Source organism: Tamandua tetradactyla, chromosome 8 (assembly GCF_023851605.1).
Source record: "Tamandua tetradactyla isolate mTamTet1 chromosome 8, mTamTet1.pri, whole genome shotgun sequence".
NCBI classification, from domain to species: Eukaryota; Metazoa; Chordata; class Mammalia; order Pilosa; family Myrmecophagidae; genus Tamandua; species Tamandua tetradactyla.
In genome coordinates, this window is record NC_135334.1 from 102,876,376 (window position 1) to 102,902,123 (window position 25,748).

At 38.2% G+C, this 25,748-nt stretch overlaps 1 protein-coding gene across 2 annotated transcripts in view; it reads left to right on the forward strand.

Annotated features, from left to right (window-relative positions):
- BBOX1 (gamma-butyrobetaine hydroxylase 1) overlaps nt 1-25,748 on the forward strand; it is an 82,331-nt gene that overhangs the window by 16,036 nt on the left and 40,547 nt on the right. Inside the window, exons 2-4 of one of the 2 annotated variants that reach the window (XM_077112276.1) lie at nt 1,301-1,558; nt 2,742-2,856; nt 25,450-25,648. In XM_077112276.1, the coding sequence (XP_076968391.1) occupies nt 1,340-1,558; nt 2,742-2,856; nt 25,450-25,648 (533 nt within the window). In that variant the 5' untranslated portion in view covers nt 1,301-1,339. The remainder of the gene's footprint in view (nt 1-1,300; nt 1,559-2,741; nt 2,857-25,449; nt 25,649-25,748) is intronic. The other variant, XM_077112277.1, reaches the window with a different exon arrangement.

Consider the following 25,748-nt stretch of genomic DNA (forward strand, 5'->3'; position numbering starts at 1 on the left):
ATTTGTGGAATGAATGAACAAATAAGTGACAGTTCTGCTATCTGACCTCATCCTACCTTTCCATCCCCTTGATTCAGAGTGAGTCCTTTGCCTCTTCTAACTCCTTTGACCTGAAGTATCCCTTCCCGATCTCTTTGTCCAGCTCAAACCTATTTATCCTTCAGTTTTCAGATAAAATGAACAAATTAATTTCATTCATCCTTTGCTTACTTGACAGAATTTCTGTGGAGAGCTGCATAAAAATAAAGTTAATAATTTGAATCATAATCTTGTAGTCTGCAATATTAATTGTTGTGCATATTAAGTATGGCTGTAAGTATCCGGCATCTGGTAGAGAGATACTCCATAAGTATTGCCTCACTCCCCACTTTCCTTCACCACTTGAAGAGAGCATAGCATATGGCTCAATATCTCCCCCAAATCTTTGTCAAGACAGTGCACATAAAATTCTCTTGAAATTTGTTGAGAAGTATGACTAGGTAGAAGAGTTGGAAGAACTGGTTTCTACTTCTGCTTAATTTGCTGACTCTTGTGTATCTGATGAGGATAATTAATTTCTCTTTTGACATTTGTAATAAGGTAATTATTTAATACAATGAGGATAAACAAAATAAAATTTCCAGAACTATATTTCCACCATTCCAGGCTTTAGTTTACACTGCTTATTCCATTTTAAAAGCTCTTTCTCCCAACTTCATCTGATAAAATATACATCCTTCAATAAGCACTCAATTATTTCATAAAAATATATAAATAAATAATAGGACAGAAACAGCACAAATATAGTGAATTAGAGTAGCCCTTAAAATAAATAAATCACAGGAATAGTCCCTTCATTAGAACAAGTTTACCAATTCAGGGTCATGAAACCTTTTTTTTTTTCCAAAACCCCCCAGGCAATTTCATAGCAGTTAAAATTGCACAGGTGCGATTTTATGTATTTTTAATGTGTGAAGCATTTTTTCTCCCTTAACAAAAATGCCACAGCTTTTCAACAAACATAAACCTTCACATGTCCACGGTTCTGAACTTATCTTAACTTGCAGTGAGAAACTAAGAAATTCTTTTTATCTGAATCCTGAGTCAGCACATCTTAGTTCATTTTAGTCACTGTGTTTCTGCTTACAGAATATGAAATACTCTCACTAGGCCAAAGGTCCCAGTGTGGATAAATCAAACCACAGACTCTGGAAGCTGAGCCAATAGCAGAGGCAGGAATCCACTTAAAATGCTCACAGTCTTTGAGGTCAAGTTCAGAGCTGATCTGCTTAAGCGTCTTTTGAACCTTGATTTGTTATAGCAGGTATCTGGTGAGATTTGCCCCCTGAAGACCAGAAAGATGCACTGTGCTATCCAAAAGGCGGAGGTGCTGGATGGGGCTCATTTGATGCAGATTCTCTGGCATGATGGTGCAGAGTCTCTCTACCCAGCTGTATGGCTGAGAGACAACTGCCAGTGCTCGGACTGCTACCTGGAATCTGCAAAAGCCCGGAAACTTCTCGTTGAAACTCTGGATGTGAACATTGGAATTAAAGACTTGAGTTTTGACAATAAAAAGGTAATCATCTGTAAAAGCCACTTCCCTTTCTACCCCTTTTTTTACCCAAATTAAATATAGATGCTGATCTCCAATAATTTAATTAATTAATTAAATAGTTATTTGAATAACTAACATTATTTTTCATTCAGTCATATATATGAGACTGTATAGTGCTTGGTGAGTATTAACATGCTTAATAAATGGAAGCTTCTGCTATAATTATTCCTACTACTAATAATAATTTTAATGAAATTTGCAATGTTGGCAGTGTTGCTCATTGTTCCTTCAGTGAGTGTCAGCTTGGAAGCCACAATCAGAACAATTTCTGTAATAAAGTTATGTTTCTAGAACTCATCTTATTCATCTATAAAATAGGGACATTAAAAAAACTTACTCACAGAGACGTGAGGATTCAGTAATCTGGGTAAAATATTTAGCATACTGCATGGTATTCAGAGAGTACTCAAAAACTAGTTTTGTTTAATATTTTTGGTCAAATTAGTGGGTAGATACACAAGGCTTGATCTGGGATTCCTGAAGTCATAGATCTCAAAACTACAAACCAGATGTGGGCACCACCCCGTATTTCTCTCTTCCAAATCTCCCTACTCTCTCTTTCTCATCTCAAGGATTTTATTCCCTCGTTTCTCAGATTTCACTGCTCACTAGCTATGTGATTTCATAAATGTTATCTAATCTTCCATTTCTTACCTGAAGAAATGTGAGGAACAACTCCTTAGAGTCATTATAAGGACTAATGAGTTTCTTTGGCAAGGTGCTTCGATAGTGTCCATTATATAGAAAACACTCAAAAATAGTGTTATTCGAATTAGTATTACTGTCGGTACTATTTCTAACATTCCTGACATGAGTCTTAATTGATATCTAATTTCAGTTCATCACAAAAAATCTGGGGACCACAAATTTAAAATATATAGGACAAGAACTTTTGTCTAGCTAAGTTCTACTCCTTGCTTGGTATATTAGAGCCTTAGATCTCCCATATATCCCCTTCGTTTACAAGTTCCTAGTTTTCCAAAAGTTTACTCTATGCCTATGAGTACATAATTTTTTATAAAAAGGCAAGGGGTAATTGGACTCCCTGATTATCTTAAATAAGATTCAGAGACAGAGTGTCCAGGAGTTGATGTGCATAAAGCATCATATACATGTAGGGTATATCTGCTTTCTGTGTTACCAGGTGCATATTACATGGACAGATGACCACAGCAGTGAATTTGAAGCTGACTGGCTGAAGAAAAGATGCTTTTCCCACCAGGCCAGAGCAAAACTCCAAAGAGAATTATTTTTGCCAGGTAAATCTTCCATACTCTTCAATGTCTTCTAAACCTCTTATAGTAAGCAGCTGCTTAGAAGGAAATTCAAACCCTTGTGCTTTGGTTAAAATGCTACTGTGATTTATAAGGAATGTGTAAGCACAGATCATTTGGGTAGAAATGAAAAGAACTATACTGTAGATGGTTGTGGGCATTTTAAAGATGTTGGAAAAAAAGAAGTGTAATGAACTTGTATCCTGGACATCTAGTGCTAAACCCGGCACACGGCAATCAATTTGTAAATATTTGCTTCAAAGGAGGAGCAGGATGAACCAGAAATAGACTTACCCTTCTTTGCAATTTTGTCTAAGGCCAAAATAACACAGAATTAACAAGTGAGGAACTCCTAATCTGGTATCCAGACATGGAATTAAGGGATCCATGCACCCCATGAATTGTTATGCACAGTTTTATGAATGAACTGAGAAGCAAAATAAAATAAATACCTAAAACAGGTAGGAAATAATCTTTAAAATATATTTTAGGAGATACATAATAATAAAGCTCAAGTGATGCGCTTTTCCGCAAAGGTACTGGTGAGGGGTAGGAGAAGTTGGTGATTCACTGTGTATTTTAAAGATTCCTTACATGGGATTGTGTGGGTCAATGGTAAACTTTGGAAAAAATGTGATGATCCTTATGTATTTACTAGAACCTCACTGACAAGTTTCCCTGAAACTTCCTTTCTCATATTATTCATATAATATTAAACCTCTGGCCCACCGAGCAGCTCATGGGCCTTTTCAATTTTGTGATGCCTTTTCTGGGAATTCTGGGTCATATACCAAGATAGAGGTTTTAACTTAATTCTTTCTTTTCCGTCCCTTCCAAATCTGAAATTCTCAAACATGTGTGTTCTGACACTCTGTGTTTGGAAATGCTGGCCTTGCAACAGTTTACTGGATATGGAGATGTTACAAATCAATCAGTTTGCACCACGTTTCACTTTTTCCTTTGTAATCAATAGAGTATGGCATTGTCCCCTTCCTCTTAAAGTAGAGACGAGTCTTATCAAACAGGTTTTTCCGTTCCCTTAGTCTGACCATTATGAGAGCTCACCAGGTTTTGCGGCAGCATTTGCTGTCTAGACTGCAGGAATCCATTTTCTCCTTTATCTAGCCTTGCTAGCGGGTTGAATCCAGATGGGTTTCCAGGGAAAGATTTATTTTCTGCCTCCCTCCAATGAATCTCCAATTACATAACTAAGTAGCCACTGTCTGAGTCAAATAGCAGTATCATGAATGTATTGTTATTTTTTCTTTATTTTAGAGTTCTTCTGGTACTCAAAATATTTTTCCTTAACTCTGCCCTAATTTTGTAATCCTGTTGGATTTTATTTTAATTTCCTTCAAGTTCTTCTTTTGATTATTTCAAGGGATAAAAGCCAGCATTCTGTTTTTACAGCTTAAACTTTTGAACATTGTAAAAAGATATGGCCATCTTCTCCATTAACATTTCTTGATGAGTGCCCTTTTATAGCTTATATTTCTCAGTACTATCAGGCAGTAGCAAAAGGGAAAGGATCCTGCACTCAGTTGAGCAGTGGAAAAAAACGGTCACACTGACAGGCTGTAATCATGAATAACACGGGAGAACTGGCTGCTTTTTTGGACATTGGAAAACATTTTGAGGGACTAAAACAAGATCAGATTTTAAAAATACATTCTCAAGATGTGCAGTTGATGGGTTGAAGAAGAAATTAATGGGCCATTCTAGGAATATTGGTTCTACAGCTTTTTGCCTATAGAATTTGGCACCTTATTTCACAGCCATTGCATATTTCCAAACACGTCTACTCCGACACATGCAAACAAACTCACTTACATTTATGAAAAGAATTTTGCTTTTAACCCTCAGTAGCAGTGTTTTCTCTTCTGCTCCTTCCTCAGGCCTTTTAAAATCTGACCTCAATATGCAGCACACTTGTACTTGAGCTTTCCCTGGCACTGGCTGTTGAGCTCAAAAGTGAAAAGACAAACAACATTCAGCCAAAAGCTCTCTTGTGGGACAGTCACAGCTGGAAGGAAAACGTGGATAATAATCATTCTTTCACAAATTTCTACTGAGTTGCACATATATTGAGCACCTATTATGTGCAAGGAATTCTAAAGAAATACCTAAATAATTTTTTTTAAAAAGCCATGAATTCTATCCTTGAGGATTATCAAGTCTAGAAGGGGTAACAGTCATGAAAATAAACAAGCATAATACGTTATATTAAGTGCATTAATTATGCATAGGAGGTTAATGATACTATAGAAGAAGGAATCTGAAGAAATCAGGAAATTATCTGCAGAAGGAAGGTATTGCTTGAACTGGATTTTGAAACATCAATCAGTTTGTCAGATGAAGACAAAAGGGCAGGAAATTCCAGACAGAGAAAAAGACACATTGAAAATCATAGTTATAAAATAATTAGGTAACTGCATGTAGTTTGAGATTACTGATGCCAAAATTGTTAGGTGGACGGGGGTAGAGATGCAGACAGAGAAGGAAGCACGTTAGGAGGTACCCTACTAAGAGGCTTAGTCCTAAACCCACAGGCAAAGAAGACTTTCCCCCACCAGAGATCTCAGGAATGGTCCCTTCCAGGAGCTGCCCTAGGCTGATTCTCTTTGGATAAGCCAAAGGAGAGAATTTAAGTCTTTATAAATGTAAGAAGAGTGCCTTATTTTTTTTAGTCTGCATTTTACATTTTCAGAGTTCTGTCTTTTTAATTGAATATATGATATATATATAAGAATATATATATTTCTTAATTAATACAAGTTTTCAAACACCTACAAGTTTGCAAATGTACCCTTCACTTCATTTCTCTCTTGTTGCATTTTTACCTCATCTAGTATGCCCCACTGCTACTTGGCTTCTATTTCTCTTATAAACGAGAGAGCGATCAGATCTGTGGCTGTGGGAAGGACTTGGTGACGGTCGCGGGTGTTGGATGGACAGGTGTGGGGGTGACTAGGAAAAGGGTGACTCGGAATGCCCAAGGATAGACTTACAGAGATGATGAGAACTGGAACTAGGGAAGTGGCAGCGAGTATGGAGATAGAATTCATATTCAGAAGAAATGTGTATTGACCGTACAATAGGAGGTGGCTGACCCTAATAAAATCTGACTACTGAATACTGGCATATTAACATTAAGATATAAAGATGAAAATTGAGGATTTTATTAAAATATTAGAAGTATGAAGTTTTTTTGTAATTGCATTTTCACTTCCATGTGAATTTCAACAAAATTATATGGGGCGGGCAATGGTGGCTCAGTGGCAGAGTGCTTGCCTGCCATGCTGGAAACCTGGGTTCAATTCCTGGATTCTGCCCATGCAAAAAAACAAAAGATATATATATATATATGAAAATTACATGCTCATTTCTGTGACTAAATTTAAGATGCAAAATTCACAGAACTAAAATGGAAAAAATAATCAATATGCAATATGATCTTATATATAAAACTAAATCTTTGTTCTCTCTATTGAGCCTCAGTTACAGAATAAATGCTTGTTTTTCCTATCTCTTTGAACGGATACTAAAATATTTTTATGTTAATCGCCGGCCTTATGAATATTTCTTATTGCAAATTGAGATTTCAATGGTTGTTACAATTTGAAAGAGATTTTTCCTCCATTGACGTTGTTTTCTAGGCAAGGATTGAGTACATTGCATGGTCAGAAAAGAATGTTTCCCCTTCATTCTACATGCACCTTTTATAGCACAGTTGGTCTTTACCTTCTTAATCAGATACCAACACTTAAGTTAGAAGCTATACCCACCTCCTTTGTTTCAAAAGGAACATGCCACAAAAGGGAATGAAAACTCTCCAGTAAATGTCAGGGCCCTCTAAACTCTCTTTGCTCTGTACATGGAAAGCTAAAATAGAGAACACCCATTCTTGGAGAAGGGTAATGCATCTTCTTGAAGATGGAGATTTTACCATACTACAAAGAACAGCGCTGGTTTGGTGTGGAGACCATTCTTACAGAGCCTTGTCAAAAAGCAGAATTCACTGGTGTCTTCTCTTTTTCAACTAGCAGAAATGTACACAATTAAAGATGCCTACCCATCCCCATGTGACATTTTACTCCTGCCTCTGCGATTGAGTCCATCTCTCACTACATTGCTGAATCCCCAGAGGTGGGTCTCAGGGATGCAAGTCAGGAATGAAATAAGGGTATTTGTTTCACACACTGATAATTATAAAACAAGGTGGAAGTTTGTTTTTTCAGGCTGCTTTAGAATGCTTCAGCTGTATCAAAGCTGCCAGATCAGAATAGCTTCACAACAGCTGTGTCAAAAAGCAGTCTCAGAGCAGTCAACCCATCACACTGGGATATGGACCCAAATGAATTCCCCTTCTGGAGAGAGTCATAATGAAGTTTCCTTCCCTGAGGTTGCTCAGGCTCAGACTTGATGCACAGATGGGAGAATAGAGTACAAAGCTTTCATATGTTCATGAAGTGAATTTCTATTCTGTTTTGCCTGCCATATGTGAAGTAGACCTATTGACTTTCAGAGATATGCCTCGGGGCTTTTGATCAAATGAATACAGGTGTCACAAATGCCTGTGAGTTTATGAATTCATAATTTGCTTCATTTTTCCTCTGCGCCATATTGATGTTTTTCAATGTGTCCTATTCTTTCCCCAATTATAATCATTTATTATTTCTACTCAATTTCTGCATTGTATTTGGTAAACTCTGACCTAATATCTGAAAGATCTAAACTGCCTACATAGGATAGGGCTACCCTTGTTTTATCAATGAGTCTAAGACGGGAAACTTAAAGCTTGAGAAGTCTATGGCAAAGGCCAGTTCTCTTAGAAGATGCCACTAATCTGGAACTTGTTCTCATAACCATCTGCCCCATTTGGGGTTGCACTTATTAACTTTATATAAGCTTCTCTTCCTCTTTGGCTCTTCTTATCTCCTCCCATATTTCCAGGTACATATAAACACATGCACAGAATTAATCTGAAAGATAAGTCTCTTTTACAACTGGATGCATTATTAAATGCCAAAAAAAAAAAAATCAACAAAACCCAAAACACTAGAAAACCTTTTATATATATATATATTTTCTTAATACTTATAAACTAATTTAGAATCATCCAGTTTTAACGCTTCTAAAATCGTTGTCTTAAAATATTTAAAAAGTTTTGAAATTGGGTATGATTTTGAGAAAATAAGGCAGGTCTATTTCAAGGATGAATTATTAATACCCATTCCCTTTTTCACATTTTTCTTTCAGTATAGCTGCCACATCAAGAATTAAGGAAAACATACTGACTTTCTTTTACTCTTGGAAAGAGTAATTTTCTGTAGTGACACTAAAAGTACTCGACTATTTTTTTTCCAGCAGGATAAAAACAGGTTTTCTTCAATGAGTGATAAGACTTCATTTCTTACAAACTTGGGCTTGCTTTTCCTGCAGCCCAAGAATGAGTTTTATAACATTGGAAGCTGGACTGCAAGTCTCCAATTTCTAAAATTTCAAAGTTTAGCAATTTCAAGAAATAGAATTGGATTACTTTATACGCTGGCTTCACTTTTACAAAGGATACACATGGAGGGATAAATTTAGCTTGCCGTGTTACTGTCTACACTTCAGGAGCTTCACCAGCCAAGAAATAGGACAACTGATTCAAAAACCTCTCGCTTCTGGTTCTACTTTGCTTCTTCAAAATGGCAGAATATAGAACTATACAGCCTTAGTTTGGCAGCAGCAGGTGTCCTCATCATACTTGAATTTCTTCTTTAAATTCCCAGATCCAACCTATCAAATGGGCCTGTGGAGGAGCTGTAGGCTACCCCTATAGAAAAAAATTGATACATTTTTATTTTGATGTTGCTGTTTATATTTCTGCTGATTTGCCAAATTTCTAAGTGAGAGAATTAGATAAATAATGTCTAAGTTCTACTCCATTCAATGAATTCTCTAGCTTCATTATTTTCTTTTTCCCAAAATTCTGTATTTCTCTCAGCCAGGAACTTTGCTCTCAATCAAGAGGGCAGTCTAGAACTGAAATTAAGATTGCTAGAATGAAGATGGAAACACCTGAGCATTACTTTTGGTCCTAGGCCTTGCTAGGGCTGTGATCTTGAACAACTTACCTAACCTTTCTGTGCCTTCAAATCTTTGTTTGAACAAGAGAGAGATGATAAGAGTATCTACCCACCTCCTCAAGTAGTGTAATGTTAGATGAACAGCAATGTCATATTTTACATTTTGTCACTTCATCTTCATCTTCATAAGGTTCATATATATATATTTGCATTGGCAGGCACCGGGAATTGAATCAAACCCGGGTCTCAGCATGGCAGGCGAGAACTCTGCCACTGCACCACTATTGCCCACCCTTCATAAGAGTCCTTTGACAGCAGTTGTAAACAACTATAGAAAGCAGCTTTGCGGGTTCCCTTGACCCTCTTGAATAGTATATCAGTTTAAAATATATATACAGAGTCCTATTAATGAAAATTCTTTCTTCTCTTCTATCATTGGCTTTCAAGTATCCATGCCTATTGCCTAGTAGCTCAGAGAGGACTGACACTGAACAGGATAGAGGGGGAAAGATTTTATAGATTATCCTTTCTTGCCAAAAATTTACTTGGGTCCTTTCATCAGTGCATGTCTGGGTTATTGAAATCACATGGCCTATGTTCTCCCCAGCCCACTTTGCAGGATATTCTCCCTGACACCCAATGTGGCCCATCCTTCCTCTGCTCTGATATCTCACTGTCTACAGGGTCAAGTTTCAAAGTCTTCACTGGGGCTTTCCGGCCATTCCACAATGCAGTAGCTCCTCCACAAGTGCGTGTTCCCCTACTTTTACCCAAGCTCTGCCTGCCTCCCAAGGCACTTATTCCTTTCTTTCTGTCTGGCCAAACTTCATCCATCTATCCTGCAGGATCTACTCATATCCTGTGAAGGTCTTTACCAATGATTGCACCATATATTTACCTTCATTTATCCCTCAGCCAGACCACTAAATAAAGATAAGAAAGACAGTAAGGTTGAGTAAGTAGATATTATTTCACTGGTTACACTAAACCTTGAGTCTGTAATATAACAAGAATATGTATATATATTTTTTTATTTTATTAAGATTTACTAGGATAGGAAGTGAAAGAATATTGTACGTCAAAAAAAGCTGTGCATATGTGAAACACATGGTGTTATGAGAGGAGCTTAGGCTCTGGAGTCAGAGTTGGCTTCAACTCTCTACTCTATGAGCTTATCTTGGTTGCATAAGCTATCTGAGCCTCATTTTTTCCATATGTAAAAAAGGCGATGCCTCATGGCTTTGCACAATACATGGCATGCTATGAATGCTCAATTTCTATTAGTTGTTTTCCCTCTTCCATTTCCTTCCTGTTTAGAAAGCCATGAACGTAAGAGCAGAGATTCAGTATAGAGCATCGGGTTAAGGACAAAAGAGAGAGAAATAAAAGTGGTATTATAATATATCATCCTTGTGCTCCCATTATATGAAGAATATACATGTAATATTGCTTATTAAAAACATGGGAGTGATTCAGAGGTGAAATATTGCCATGAAATGGACTTCACTCATCTAGACATTGGTTTGAATTCTGGCCAAATTTTATCTATCTGGTAGATAGTTTCATTTAAATAAAGTTGAAAGAGGCAGCAAAAAGTATGGTCACTAGGAACATAATTCCAAACAAATAGGTACAGATATTTGGTGAAATGGGGATGACCAGCAAACTTGGGAAAAAGTAACTGCCTTATCTATTAGTTAAAGACAACCACAACTGAAAATAATAGCCATCATCAGTCATATATATCGCATATGTGCTAGATACTTGGAAAAGAAAAATTTCAAACCTAAACTAGGTAAAAATCTCATGACTAAGTAAGAGCAGATAATATCAAAAAAGATAAATGGCAAATATCTAAAGAGAACAATGTGCTTAGTTGTAAGAAGCACAGGACTTCTAAGCTCCAGTTTCCCTAGGGCATAACAGTAAGTTTCTTGCCCAGAATAAAATGAGCAAGTAAAAGATATTATATTATGGACTTGGAGAAATAAGAAAAATTGAGGAAAACCGGTGGTATGATGAGTCCTCTGGATGGAGCAGATGCTCTAAACTAAGTTTCCTCCACACCTAGCCTTCCCCATCTCAGCTGATAGCAATTCCATCTCTCCAGGAACAGGGGTATCCTCGACTCCTCTTTGTCTCTCATATTATACACCCAATTTATCAAAAAATTCTTTTAGCTCTAAAACAACAATAATCCAGAATCCAACCACATCTCACCATCTCCACTACTAACTCTGTTTAAACTGCCAACATCATATCCCCTTCTTCTTCTTCCTCTACCTCTTCTCCTACTCCAACCCATCACTTCCTCCTTCACATTTTTAAGCACTTGCTAATATCCCAAGCACTGAGCTCAGAGGTGCATATTTATTTCCCTGCTTAATCCTAGTTATAACTCCATATTTATTTCCCTGCTTAATCCTAGTTATAACTCCATGAAGTCAGCATTATTATCATTTCTATTTTATACATGAGAATAATGAAGCTGTGGAAGTTTGTTACTATTGCAAAATTCATGTGCCAAAAAGTGGGAGAGGCAAGATTTGACTAAAGAGTGTTTGTTCTATTAGATTCCATTCCATTTCCTCTTCTATGGGCTCATAGAAATTCATGCAGGCTCCTCTATCTCTCTGTCCCTGCAAACATTTCACTGAATGTCCATTGTGTATTTGACTACACTCCCCACTAGATGGGTGATATCTAGGAAAATTACTAATATTGATAACATATATCATTTATTGAGCATCAACTATGTACTATTCATTTATTCAGCAAATATTTATTGCATGCTGTGTACCAGAAACTGCTCTCTGTGCTGAGAGTCAGTGGTGAGCAAACTAGAGATGATCTCAGCTCCTAGGGAATTTACATTTTGGTGGAGAAAGAGTCCAATATATTTACAATTACATATACCATCCATCAAGTAGCATTACATTCTATGAGGTGCAGTAAAATAGAATAGAGGACTGAGTATTGAGGCTGCTATTTTTTAAACAGTCAGGGAAAGCCTCTGTGATATGCTGATAATTGAGGAGATACCTGTAGGAAGAAAGAAACAAACCATTTGGACATTTGGTGGAATCTTCCAGGCAAAGGGAATAGCAAGTTCAAGAACCTTAAGGCAAGAGCATTCTGATTTCTGATGGAAAGAGATCATAGGGAAGCACATGTGCAAACAGGGTGACCAGTTAAGAGGCTATTATAATAAACCAGGCAAGAAATGATGGTTAGTTTGGACCAGAGTGATAGCAATGGAGATGAGGAAAGGTGGTTTCATTCTAAAGAACTTTCAAAAGAATTGCAGAAGTCCCCTTGGGGAAATGGCAAGAAAGGGGAAAAATTCAGCTTCCCCAAGAGGAGAATTCCTGATATGCTCACAAGCAGTGGGGACAACCAAAGCAATAGGCTGAGCCCTCAATCTTGGGGTTTGTTCATATGAAATTTAACCCTGCAAAGGATAGGCTAAGCCTACCTAAAATTAGGCCTAATAGTCACCCCCAGAGAACCTCTTTTGTTGCTCAGATGTGGCCTCTCTCTCTCAGCCAACACAACAAGCAAACTCACTGCCCTCCCCCTCTGTATGTGGGATATGACTCCCAGGGGTATAAACCTTCCTAGCATCGTGGGACAGATATCCTAGAATGAGCTGGGACTCAGCATCAAGGGATTGAGGAAACCTTTTCAACCAAAAGGGGGAAGAATGAAATGAGACAAAAATAAAGTGTCAATGGCTGAGAGATTCCAGAGTCGAGAAGTTATCCTGGAGGTTATTCTTATGCATTATGTAGATATCACTTTTTTAGTTAATGTGTAACAGAGAGGCTAGAGGTAACTGCCTGAAAATGCAGACCTGTGTTTCAGTAGCCATGTTTCTTGAAGATGATTGTATAATGATATAGGTTTCACAATGTGACTGTGTGATTGTGAAAACCTTGTGTCTGATGCTCCTTTTATCTACCTTATCAACAGATGAGTAAAACATATGGATGAAAAAGGGGAACAAATGTTAAAATAAATTTAGTAGATTGAAATGCTGGTGATCAATGAGGGGGAGGGGTATGGTATGTATGATTTTTTTCCTTTTTTCTTTTAATTTCTTTTTCTGGATTAATGCAAATGTTCTGAGAGGTGATCGTGGTGATGAATATACAACTATGTGATGATATTTGAGTTATTGGTTATATACCAAGAATGGAATGATCATATGGTAAGAATGTTCGTGTTTATATGTTGTTATGTTTAAAACATTTTTTTAATTTTTTCAAAAATATGAAAAAAAATAAAGAAGAATTGCAGATGGTTTGAATGTAAAATATGGGGGGGGGAAGGGGGAAGTGGGGTAGAAGATGATTCCCAGAGTCGTGAACTGAGCAGCTTAAAGAATGGAGGTGCAGATTAGCAGTGCTTTGGGTTGGTTTCCCTAGAAGCAGACCCTGAGATGAAGATTTGTGTTCAATTGATTGATTATGGTGGGTTTCCAGGAGGAAGGGGTAAAGGAGTAGAAAAGCAGGATAAGAAATGGGGAAAAGGCCCAAAAGGATACAATTTTAGACGTGATTTGAAGTGAAGTCCCAGCTTTAATCTGGTACCACAAGGAGCTCTGGAACAAAACTGTCTCCCTCAAAGCAAAAGAGCTAAACTCTCAAACTCCCAGGGGAATAAAAGTTGTAAATTTCCAGGCATCTCCAGCTCCAGAACCAGGAGTAATCCTCTGCACGTACACAGTGTGCAGAAGCTGAGGGATAGATACTAGTTGAGTGGATCCAAAGAGATCTGAGCAAAAGGAATGTGTGATGTCAAATGCTGTTGATCATGTAGCACGAAATCTAAGAACTTATCACTGGATTTGGCCAGTGTCATTGGTGACATTGACAAGTCTTCTTTCTTGAAAGTGGTTGGACACAAAAGTATCCTTGGTTGGTTTAAACAGAAAATGGGAGGCAAAGAAATACAGACAATGAATATAAAGTTTTGCTTAGAGGACTCTTGCTTTGAAATGATAGCAGGAAGGAAATTCTTTCCATCAGCATATTTATATTCTGATGGAAATAATCTCTCCAAGAGAGAGAAAGGGGACAGTGCAGGAGTATTGTTCTCAAATAGGCAAATGAGGATGTAGTACACAAGATTGTAGTACACAAGTATAGTACACAATAAGGGAATATGATCTCAGGTAAAAATGAGGACAGTTCCCTCATGGTAGTGGATGGAAGTCACACATATGAACACAGACACAGGCAGATTGGTGGATGTGATTGTGGGAGGGTATGGGAGTTCTCTTCTGCGTCCTATTTTTTCAATGATGTTAGAAGCAAAGTCATCACCTGAGACTGAACAGAAAAGGAAGTGTGGAAAGTTGAGGATAGAGAACGTGAGAAACCATGAGCTGGGGAAGTGGAAGATATGGTTGGCTAGATTTCAGTGGCCATGCAATGAAGGTGAGATCAGTCATCAAAGTGTGTTTTCCTCCAGCCACATTCAGCTACTTCTTGTTTAAGTGCAGATTTAACCAGGCACCATGCACACTATGTCATATCCTTTGTAGATACCATCTCATTTCAATCTCTCAACAACCCTGTGGGATAAATGTTTTTCATCCTGTGTTTTCCAGATGAAGAAGCTGAACTTAGAGGATTTATGACTTTCTGAAGGTGAAGCAGATGGGAAGTCTCAGTATTAAGATTCTAATCCAGATCTGTGACTTTAAACCTTAGATCATTAATTCTGATGCCATGTTCTTATCAGACCAGGCCTGCATCCTCATCTTTGTGAATGTTTAATAAAATTATTGCAGGACTAGGTTCTGAAATAAGAGCATGAATACAGAAGGAGAAGGCTTGGCGGACAGGCGATTCTTACGGGTTTTGATTGACTGAGAAGTTAATGAGTCACAGAGTCAACACTGCCAAAAGAGACTAATTGGATTTGGGCTACATGAGTAAAAATGTAGTGGTGAGCCCCACCAAGCAGGCATGGATCAGATCACAACTGTATAATTATGCCTGTCACAGGGCATCACAGATGAACACATCAATCAAAAGAAAGCACAGAGAGAGTGGGAGAAGGTTTGGGAGCAATAAAACAGGAAATAGAGGGCAGGAAAGAGTCTACTTATCCTTGAAAAAAAAATGTAGCACAGTAGCTGTCTTTATACTTATTTTCAAGATTACCATACACTGTGTGATTCTGGAGTACAGAATTAAGGTTAAAGAAGGATGACAAAGAGAGATTGTGCCTCAGCATGAGGAAGAAGCTTATGTCAGCTACAGCTTTTTGAAACTAGTACGGGCTGTCCCACATGGAGGAGCATGCTGTGTAATTGAAGAGCTTCCTATAAACCTTTTATGGATGTAACAGGGCTAGTCACAGCAGGGACAAAGTATAAGACTAAATTATCTGTTTTCCCTGCCAACTCTTAGGAACTCTGGGATCTTAATCTCTCTTCTTGACATCCTTTGGTTCATGATGTCCTCGACCACACAAGTCTTTTTCTCAACCCCTGGAGTCACACTGTCTGTGTGGTGTCTCAGCTCTGACCCATGTTAGATGTTGACACTGGACCAGTTATCTAAGCTCCTGTGCGCATCTCCTCATCTGTGCAGTGGCAGCTATGACGAAGCCTCTCTTCCGAGGCTGTTGGGAGGATTACCCGGGTTAATCCGTACAAAGCGCTTCAAAGAGTGCCTGGAGATTATAACTGCTCAATAAATGTTAGCTCTCGTTATTCTTTAAATTATTTACCATAACTGTCATTAACTGTCACGTCAGTGCCTTATGGCAATATACTCGCTACTTAATAGTGCAAAATGAAAATGCATTTCTCTCCTTTCAAGCAGCTTAAGCCTGTTTAGAAAGCCTCTTTTATGAATTCTCAGGGACACTAAGAGTTTACTGGTATTATCACCCAGAAAAAAAGGTTTTATGGACTTCTTAACCTTTTAAAACACTAAGATGCATTCAGATACAATGCCATTTTTCAGGGTTTGCTTCTAGAAACATTTTTTTGTTTCTAGTCATCACTAGGAAATACGCAACAATTTTCTAAGAATAGAAAATGTATTAGCCCTCGGAAAACTTATGAGGCACCAACCCTGGGGCACATTCACAGGCAGAAGAGAGGAGAGGGGGGATTGTAATGAGGAAATAAACATGATACTCACAGTTCACTAGGAATTTACAGCCCAGAGGGAAAGAGAGATGTAGTCCTGTTCATCAGCTCTGCATTTGCCCCCTTTCTACCTCTTTCAGCTCACCATCCTGCCCTCCGTGCCCTCAATGTCTTTGAGTCCCTCAGTTGAACTGGGTAATTCACCATCTTCCTATTGTCCCACCTGCCTAAACATTATTCTCTCTACCCATTGCATGGCCGACTCCTCTCACCTTTTAGGGTTTGGCTAAAATAGCATTTCCTCATTGAATATTTCCCTGACCACCCTGTCTAAATAGATTCTGCACCCCCAATTCCAACTATTGTTTATCAGTGTACCCCACCTATTTCCCCCATATATCTTATCACAATCTTTGTTTTTATGTATTTATTTGTTTGCTCGCTTATTTATTCACTCCCACCACCCCCATCTCCCCCACACACACACACACACAAAGGCAGGGACCACGTCTGGTCTTTATTCACTTTTCCATAGTAAGGCTTTCAACAAATGTATTGAATATATGAAAGATCTTTTCAACATATGTGTAAGCAATGTGACTGAGGTATGTACTAGCACTGGGGGACCAGAGAGGAAGGGCATCTAACCAACTTCAATAGGGCATGGGGAGGAATAGCCCAGAATAAGCTGAGAAAGCAAAATATATTACAGAGGACCAAAAAGGGGCCTCTCAAAGTAATTTAATTGAAGAAATTTTAAAACTAAGGACCATCAGGGGAAAGATGAGTCCTGTGACTGGAGAACATGGTCTAAACTAAGACTGCTCCTCACACAGCCATCCCTGTCTAAGTTGACAGCAACTCCATCTCTCCAGGAGCAAGGGCATTCTTGACTCCTCTCTATCTCTCATACTATACATCCAATTTATTTAAAAACTCTCTTAGTTCTATCATAATAACCCAGAATTCAGCCACACCTCACCACCTCCACTATGCCTCTACCTTTAGCATATCCAGAAGGTTTCCTAAAAGAGGGCATTGCAGAGGCTATCAAGTCGACCAAAGTTCACGTTGGCACTCTTCCCCTGCATGCTAGGAGCCTCCAAATGCAAGGCTGCCATTCTGCCAGAGGGCTTTCTGTGTCCAAGGGAGCTAGCACCCAGGAAAGACCAAAGGGTTCCAGGAGGAAAGCAGCCTCAACTGATGAGAGATGGGTATTAGAAGTCCATGCACCTCAACTTCCTTCCCCACAGGTGAGACAACTCATGTTCTACACCTTCTCCAAGAGATCCCCAGAAGTTCTGGGTCCCTGTTACCAAAAGCAGTAACCCATTCATTAATATACCCTCCAGCAGCTTTCTATCCCATCTCACTTTCCCGTTTCTTACCAGTATTTCCAGGATAGCTCCATAAATTGCTTGCATTCAAGTCCATGTCTTAGGGTCAGCTTCTGGAAATCCTCTACCTAAAAAAAAAATAAAGGACAAGTAACCTGAACCTTGCAAGACATTTCAAGTTCATTAGGCAGGGAGAAGAGAGTCAAAGCCCCATTTCCACTCAGGCAACTTTCCTCTCCTAGAGTCAGTTTTAATTTTTGAGTGGGACCCCAAAAGATATTTATAGAAAAAGATATTTAGAGATTGGCTGATTCCATGAACATTGGATGAGTCATTTCAAGGCCAATAGCACAGTTTGGCCAGTTGAACAGAAAGTCCTAAACTTGTGAAATAACACATTGCAACCCAGTGTGCTGGACTCAAGAATTTTTAACTAAAGAGCTTCTTTGTGTCTTTTCCTGTTTGAAATACAACTCAAGATCTCGGAATGTGATGCTTAACCCTGGGAAGGGAACCTTACAAATAGTCCCTTGAAAGCTAGCATGTAGCCTGTGCATAAATTTTATGATGTGTGAAGCACATGTTCAAGGAAGTATTTATTAGTAACGGCATGAGTTAAATTAGACAGGGTGGTTCATACCTTAAATATTCCGTCATTTTCCACATCATTTAAATATCCAGACCCAAGTGCAAAACTTGAATTTGTTTTTAATGCATGCTCTTGACAAATGATTTATGCACCTCAAATGTGTTTTCTTTGGGGTCCTCCAATAGTTGTGTTTTGCAGTTGAGGGTAGAGAGAGGAACTGGGAAATGCTTTTAAATTAATCTTTGGACGGTAAAGGTTCTATGCAGATATCACGAAATGATTTTTTAGAGATTTAGTGAAATGTAGTTTATTTCTTCCTGAAAATGAGAGCGTTTTGAAATCGGGGATATTATGATGAATTTGGAAACTGGTGAGTCTTAGCACTGTCTTTGGAACTTAGCATAACCGAGTACATGAGTGTCTCTTACTTGGGACAAGGGTTCTGCGATGCGATGTGGCCCTTGGTGTCTGATTTCAGTAAAGCTCCTGCCAGGACACTCCAAATGAGAGCTATGGTTCAAAAACTATGAACCTTAGAGAACTTAAAAATCATTGTAACCACATGTAATAGTAAAGCCCTATGAATCATCATTATTTATAACAGAGATTATGCTGCCTTAATTTATAGTGGAGTCTCTGTGAATATGTAAAGAGTAGCACATTTGTTGAAAGAATCTAACTCTTTCCACTGTTTTAGAACAAGGGATACTGTGAGTTTGAGGATATGTGTATGTGTGTGTTATTCTATAATAAAATTATTTTGTAGAAACAAAACTTTATTAAAATATGTTAAAATATATAGAATATGCACTAAACACGTCCTTCTTGAGTTCTCGAAGTACTCAGAATACGAACTCAAGGTTTTGAAAATATTTACATCTTGTAAAAATGTGTTTTTCTATCTCTATTTATTCTATTTCCCTGCCACATAGTCACTGAAACTATTTGAAAAGTTTCAGTGGCCTTAAGTAAAACTAAAAAAGACATGAGCCACTGGAATATATTTGCATAAATTAAGGAAGAAAAGCTAGCTGGTTTTTAAATACTCAAAGCCTTGGTTCATTTCAGGAAAGTGTCTAGCAATGTTGTTGCAGTGTTGCGCAATGAAACCTGCTCTGAATGTTTTTTCTGCATTTGAAATCCTGATTAGGAGCCAAGGCTTAACTTTGAGTGCCCGTGCTTGAACGAGTTCAGACAAAGTGTTCCTAATCGTAATTTGCCCTGTTTTCCTTTTTATCTAGTAGATTTCCTTTATAAAGGACAGAATACCCTACGGACATTCAGACATAGGACATAAAAATATCTATGATAACAATGTGTCAAGGCATCCAGGAATATTTATTTTATGTGTACTTGTTAAAAGTAGGGACTCTGGAATCAGTCACCTGGGTTTGACTAACTAGCTCTGCAAACCATTAGCTGAATGATCTGGACTTCTGCTCCCTTCTCTATTACTGGGAATACTACAAGTATCCACCCTATATATTTATTGTGTTGATTAAAAGAAATAACATATGGAAAGCTCCTAGAAAGTATTCAGTAAATATTAGCTTTATTACAGCTAATATATATATATAGCTATAATATAGCTATTATCACAACTATTATGTACTATGGGCTGGGCTCCTAACATCATCTCATTGCACAATCACAATATCATATTTACCTACAAGGAAAATATAACTGCTGCTATTTTATAAATTAAGAGACTGAAGCTCAGAGAAAAGACTAAAAAATTAGTTGGTAAGAGGCTGGACAGAGATTCCAACCCAGACTTTTCTGCCTCCAGAGAGCATGTCTCCATACACCTGCTACTCATAAGACTTTGTCTAAAAACCATAACAAAAATGCATTGACAAATTACTTAACCCCTTGTGATAAAAACAACATAATTGCCATAGATGACCATGTACACAATAACTAATTCTATCCAACAGTCTACATGGGAATGGAAAATGTCCTTGGCCAGATCATTACATGCGCAAGACTGGGCAAATCCCCAACTGCAGTTTAAACAAACTTTTGGTTCAGTGATAAGAACTAATGGTGATGAGAAATCCTAATGCCAATGGGAAAATGCAGATAAGTCTCTAACATTCTATCTACCTCTATATTCTACGGATCTTGATTTCTATTTGGGGCTCAAGAAGCTTAATGTTGTTTTCAGTATTTCTTTTATGTTTCTAGATGTAATCCACTTAGGTGTAAACTTTGGAAAGAAAAGATGGTGACTTGCTATTTATGTTCTTAACACTGATGTTTTGTCCAAGAAAGTCAAATGACTTTTCTAATTAGGCAGCCAATAAGCAATATGTATGACATTTATCATCTTTTTTTTTTCCAGACCTTTTTGGTTGGAATGGGATATTACAGTCTGGGGACTTTTGATGAAATGTGCAAATAGAAGTGGCAAAGCAAGCCATGACTGAATCCAATATTCAAAATAAAGCTGAGTAGATTTCTCCTTTGGAAAGAGAATTTTTCATCCCAAAACCAAACTGTTGATTTTAGAAGAAGAAATAGGATATATGTGGGGAACTTCATACATGTAAAGGAGTAGCTGGAATCATAGAAAGAGCACTAGATAAGGCATCAGAAGATCTGGATTCAATTCCTGCCTGCCCTATTGTATTGATCAGGAACAGCTGTGGCTGTAAGTTACAAAAAAAAAAACCCACTAACTATAAGGTTGGAAAATAATTTCTACCCAACTTTACAAGAAGGTCAAAGTTGCATGGCTTCTGGCATTGGTTAAGTGACTTTTTAAAAAAGTCACAAAATGCCTACTACATCTCCAGCCATCATGCCCTAATTCAATTAATATAGAGAGAACATGGAGTAGGAGTTGTACTTTTACTAAGAGGGCAAAATCTTCCCAGGAATGCCACACTATTTTTTCAATTTTAGTTCATTAGCCATATCTGTATTGGATGGCCAGCCCAAGTTGAGTAGTGACTCAGAAGAGAGATTGGGATTTAAGAGTTGGGTCAGCCAAACAGGTCTTCCATTTTCCTTACCAGAAATAGGAAGTTAGAAATGCCTCGGAGCTTTATAATCTTCAACTGCATCATCTTTAAATTGGAAATAATAAGACTTCTCTATTCCCATAAAGGGCTACATATCTTTAAGCCATTTAATAGGAAGGGAAATTTCCAAATTTCCATAGTCTAAAGGGACAAAACTTCCATTTTATTAATTTTGATACCTATTAGTTTGAGTAAAAAAATATAAAAATTAAGAGAGCACAATTTGAAGGCATATTGTCCTGAGATCATGGGCAAGTTATTTAACCTCTCCATGCCTCACATTCTCCATCAGTAAAATAGGATGACAATACCAGATGTGTTTCATGAGACTGAAAAGAGAAATAAATGAGATACTCTTTTAAAATACTTTAAAAAGTATATTGAGTATTGTGTATATTCAATGCGTATTTGTCTTCTTACTCTGTGGTATACACAGATATAACTTAGACCTATTTCTATTGCTGTATAACAACATTACCACAAATAATGGCTTAAAACAACACACATTTGCTATCTCACAATTTCTGTGCATCAGGAATAAGGCATGGCTTAACCAGATCCTCTGCTTCAGCGTTTGCAAAACTGCACACAAGGGAGTTCGCTGGGGCTGTGGCCTCGTCTAAGGCTCAGGTGGGGAAAGAGGCATTTCCAAGCTCATGTGGTGGTGGGCAGGGTGGGCAGCATTCATTTCCATGCAGTTGACCAGCCTGCATGCTGTCAGCTGGTGGCTCCCCTCGATTCTTCGCCGTGTGGTCCTCTCTGCTCTGGGGCACACAAATCGGCTTCCTTCTTCAAAGCCAGTAAGAGAAAGAGTCTTCTGGCAAGACAGGCATTAAAATCTTATATAATGGGGTGCACGGGTGGTTCAGTGGTAGAATGCTCACCTTCCATGAGGGAGACCCAGATTTGATTCCTGGACCATGTGCCCCCTCCCTCAAAAAAAACAAACTTATGTAATGTAATCATGTACACATAATCATGTTCAGTCACCTTTGCTGTGTCCTATTGATTAGAAGCAAGTTATAGGACCTGCCTATACTCAAGAGGAGGAGAACACACAAAACTGTGAGCATCAGGAAGCAAAGATCACATGGGACCACCTTGGGGTCTGTCTGCCACAGGGATTGAAGACTTCACATTTCCCTCTTCTTCACCTTCTCTCTTTTAAGTGGAGCCAGTAAAGCTACCACAAATTTAAAACTAGCCACATGCAGCATACTGAATTAAGCAAACAACCTAATCCCAATTAAATACAGTGTAGAGTTTTTCTTCTTAGAGCTCTATGCTGTATAGAATTCATCTGTAATTTCATCTATGCTGAGCAGAATTTAGTTTGATTTATACTGATGCATTGTTTCCTGGTTCCATTTCTGTGAGCCTTTCTCCTCTCTCCCACAAGAACAAAGAAAACAAATAGCAAATTACCGAATGGTAAAGGTTATCTCCTCAATCATGGAGAAGTTATAACTTCAAGAAGTTATTAATGAAGCAACAATATTAGATAGGTGGCCAAATTATTGGGCCCTCTTACAGGACTCTTTCCCATAAAAACAAAATGAAATCCAAATTTTAAATCATGAATAGGATTCAAAACTGTCTTCATTTGCCAGGGATGCCATAACGAAGCACTACAGACAGGCCAGCTCAAACAACAGGAATTTATCATCTCACGGTTTGCGGGAGGCTAAAAGTCCAAAATCAAGGAGTCAGTAGGACCATGCTTTCTCCGAAGCCTGTAGCATTCTGGTAGTAGCTTGCTTGCAAATCTGTAACTCAATTTCTGTCTCTTTACCACATAGCTGTCTCTGTCCCCATCTGTCTCCTCCTGTGTCCAAATTTCCTCTGCTTATAAGGATTCCAGTCATATTGGATTAAGGTTCATCCTGATTCAATTTGGCCTCCCTTTAATAACATCCTCAAGGGTCCTGTTTACAGATGGGTTCACATCCGCAGGACCTCGCATTAGAACTTGAACATGTCTTGGTAGGTAACATGATTCAATCCATAACACCACCCACAGTGTGATGAACAAGAGTGGGGTTTCAGGAACACTCACATTGTACCCCAAAACTAGGCCACTGTTATGAAATTGTGAAAGGACAGACTCAGATTCAAACTCTAACTTATTTATTGCCATTTGTAGGATTCTGGAGAATAGTTGCTTTCTCTGGGCTTCAAATATCTTGTCATTATACTGGTTATAATAATATCTACCTTCAAAAGTTGTGAAAATTAAATAAAGAACACATAATAATAGTGAGGCTCTTAAATCCAAGTCTTTTCTTCCTCTTTGCTTTGTCTTCTGTTATTGCCATATCTATAAGGCAACTCAAATCCTTACATATATGGGGAAGATACAATTTCATACAATACAAATCTGATGATGGTTAAAGCAAGTTCTTAAGATGAGAAGGACTGGGGTTCCAAGTTTAAAGGAAAGACCCTTGCCCATGTGCTTCCTTTACTTGGCATCCCCTTTGCCCCAGCTCACCCACACATTTTCTACATATGAGTTTCTGTTCATTATTCCAGGGTTAGTTAAAATAGCATCACTCACAGGTCACCATCCTTGACCTCATCTGCGTCTTACCTATGTGGTATCCGGAATGTACCTCAACTGTAGCATCTATCACAATGTGCCTCAATTGTCATCTTACATGTCTAGCTCTCCCACAGACTTTGAGTTCTTGGCATCTACCGTCTATCATGGTGTCTTGAGACATGGTAAAATATTATGTTTATTGAAAAGATAAGGCCACAGATGATAACTGGGTACCTAATATAATCAAGGCATACATGTTAATCATATGTGTATTAATCCCTAAATACAATCATCAAAACCTTTACATCTCACTGCCTGTCACTATTTTAGCCAACAATGTGACCTAAGTACTAGCCTGCTTCTCTTTGCCAAGGTGACTTGGTTAATATTAAATGCTGAGGTTTTCTTAAATGTAGGAAGCAGTAATAGGAAATGCTGGAAAATGAAAAAAGATCAGGAAAGGATATCTTACTCTCTGTTCTGATAAGTCCCACAAAAAGTGAGAAATAGGAACCAATAGGTGGATATAACCTGGACTCTGTGAGAAGATACAGTAAATAAATTGAATTGTGGAGTATATTCAATACTAAAGAATATTAACATAGTCCAAAAGAATTAATGACGCCACAAGGGAGGTTTAATTTACATTTTGCAATTTAGGTCCTGGAAATTCTGGTTCATTATGCAGGCTGTTATGTTTAATAACCCAGAAACTTTGGCAATATACGCATTTACAACCTGATTAGGCCTTCTCCCACACACGCACCTGCTCACCTTGACAAACGTCCTTATGCACATTTCACCACTAAAGACACTAAAGTCCTAAGGAATGCCTCTTTCTTCAGAATCAAATATGCTGGCATCAAAAAAGGAGTGACTTCCAGTCCACAGCTACTACGAGGGGACACGGACCCTTTCTTCATTCTCAAACTGGACTCTTCAGAGTTGTTTTCTATAACGTGATATATACACCCCAGTTAGAAAAGCAAAGCATCGCTCAAGATGATGTTGGGATGGCAAGTTCTCACTCTGTCACTTGTTAGCAAGATTTACCTTTCCTAATAGCATATGATATATGCTAACAAGAAATCCAACAGATCAGCTAGAATTAGGTCTTCCTTAAATGTAGCTGCTAATATCTGAGTTGTTTCCCTTGGCAAATTAGATTTTCCTTGGGCTCTACCTCCTTTAGAAAATCTGATTTGCAAGTCAATTATTTTTTACATTTGTTTTTCTTCCTGTTTTTTTTTTTCAAGTAAACATTTTGATGAGCATTTACTTATCAAGGTTCGGAAAGGTCTTTCTCCTGCTCTCCTGTGGCACTACCTCCAAAGGGTCTTCACGCCCTGGGACCTTAACATCTTTTCTTCCCCACAGCCAGCTCTTGCTATCTCCAAAGAACAGGTGCCCAAGAGAAAGCTTCTCATTGGGGGAAAGAAAAGGGGAAAGGAGCTGTGCTTATCATGGAAAAGGATCTCTCTTTGGGAATGGGAATATACCATTTTAGTTTTATCATCTCTTTGGAGCTGAGCAATATAATGTGGCTGTTAATACATGCAACATCTCAGGGTCATTTCTAAGCAACGTCTAGAGAGAAAATCCCTAAGGAGACACAGACTAAGATTCATCCATAAAGTAAAGAACATTCCTTTGACAAATATGATATACTGAGTACCAGTTCTGGGCTAGGCACAGTGGGGCAGGAAGCACACAGTAGACTGACATGGCTCTGGGGAACAAAGTCCCTGTGACTTGGGCTTGTCTAGAATGAGTGAAATTTAGTAAACTTTATGATACATCAGAGCTCACCTTCAATGAACTAGTCCCTTTTCTGAAGTTACACTTCTATGTGCAAAACAATGTAATCACACCCGGTGTCTCCATTTCTTTAATTCACAGAATGTCAGTACTGGGGTTCAGAGCTCCAGCTACCTACTCTGGATTTTGAAGATGTTTTAAAAAATGATGAACATGCATACAAGTGGCTCTCCACCCTCAAGAAAGTAGGCATAGTTCGACTCACAGGAGCATCTGACAAACCAGGAGAAGTTTTCAAACTTGGGAAGAGGATCGGTTTCCTTTATCTCACATTTTATGGGTGAGTCACCAAATCATCGCATTCTGCCAGTATACATAAATTTCGATATATTCCACAGAGAAGGAACTTCTTATATTGGAGATAGAGAAATTTCCATAAT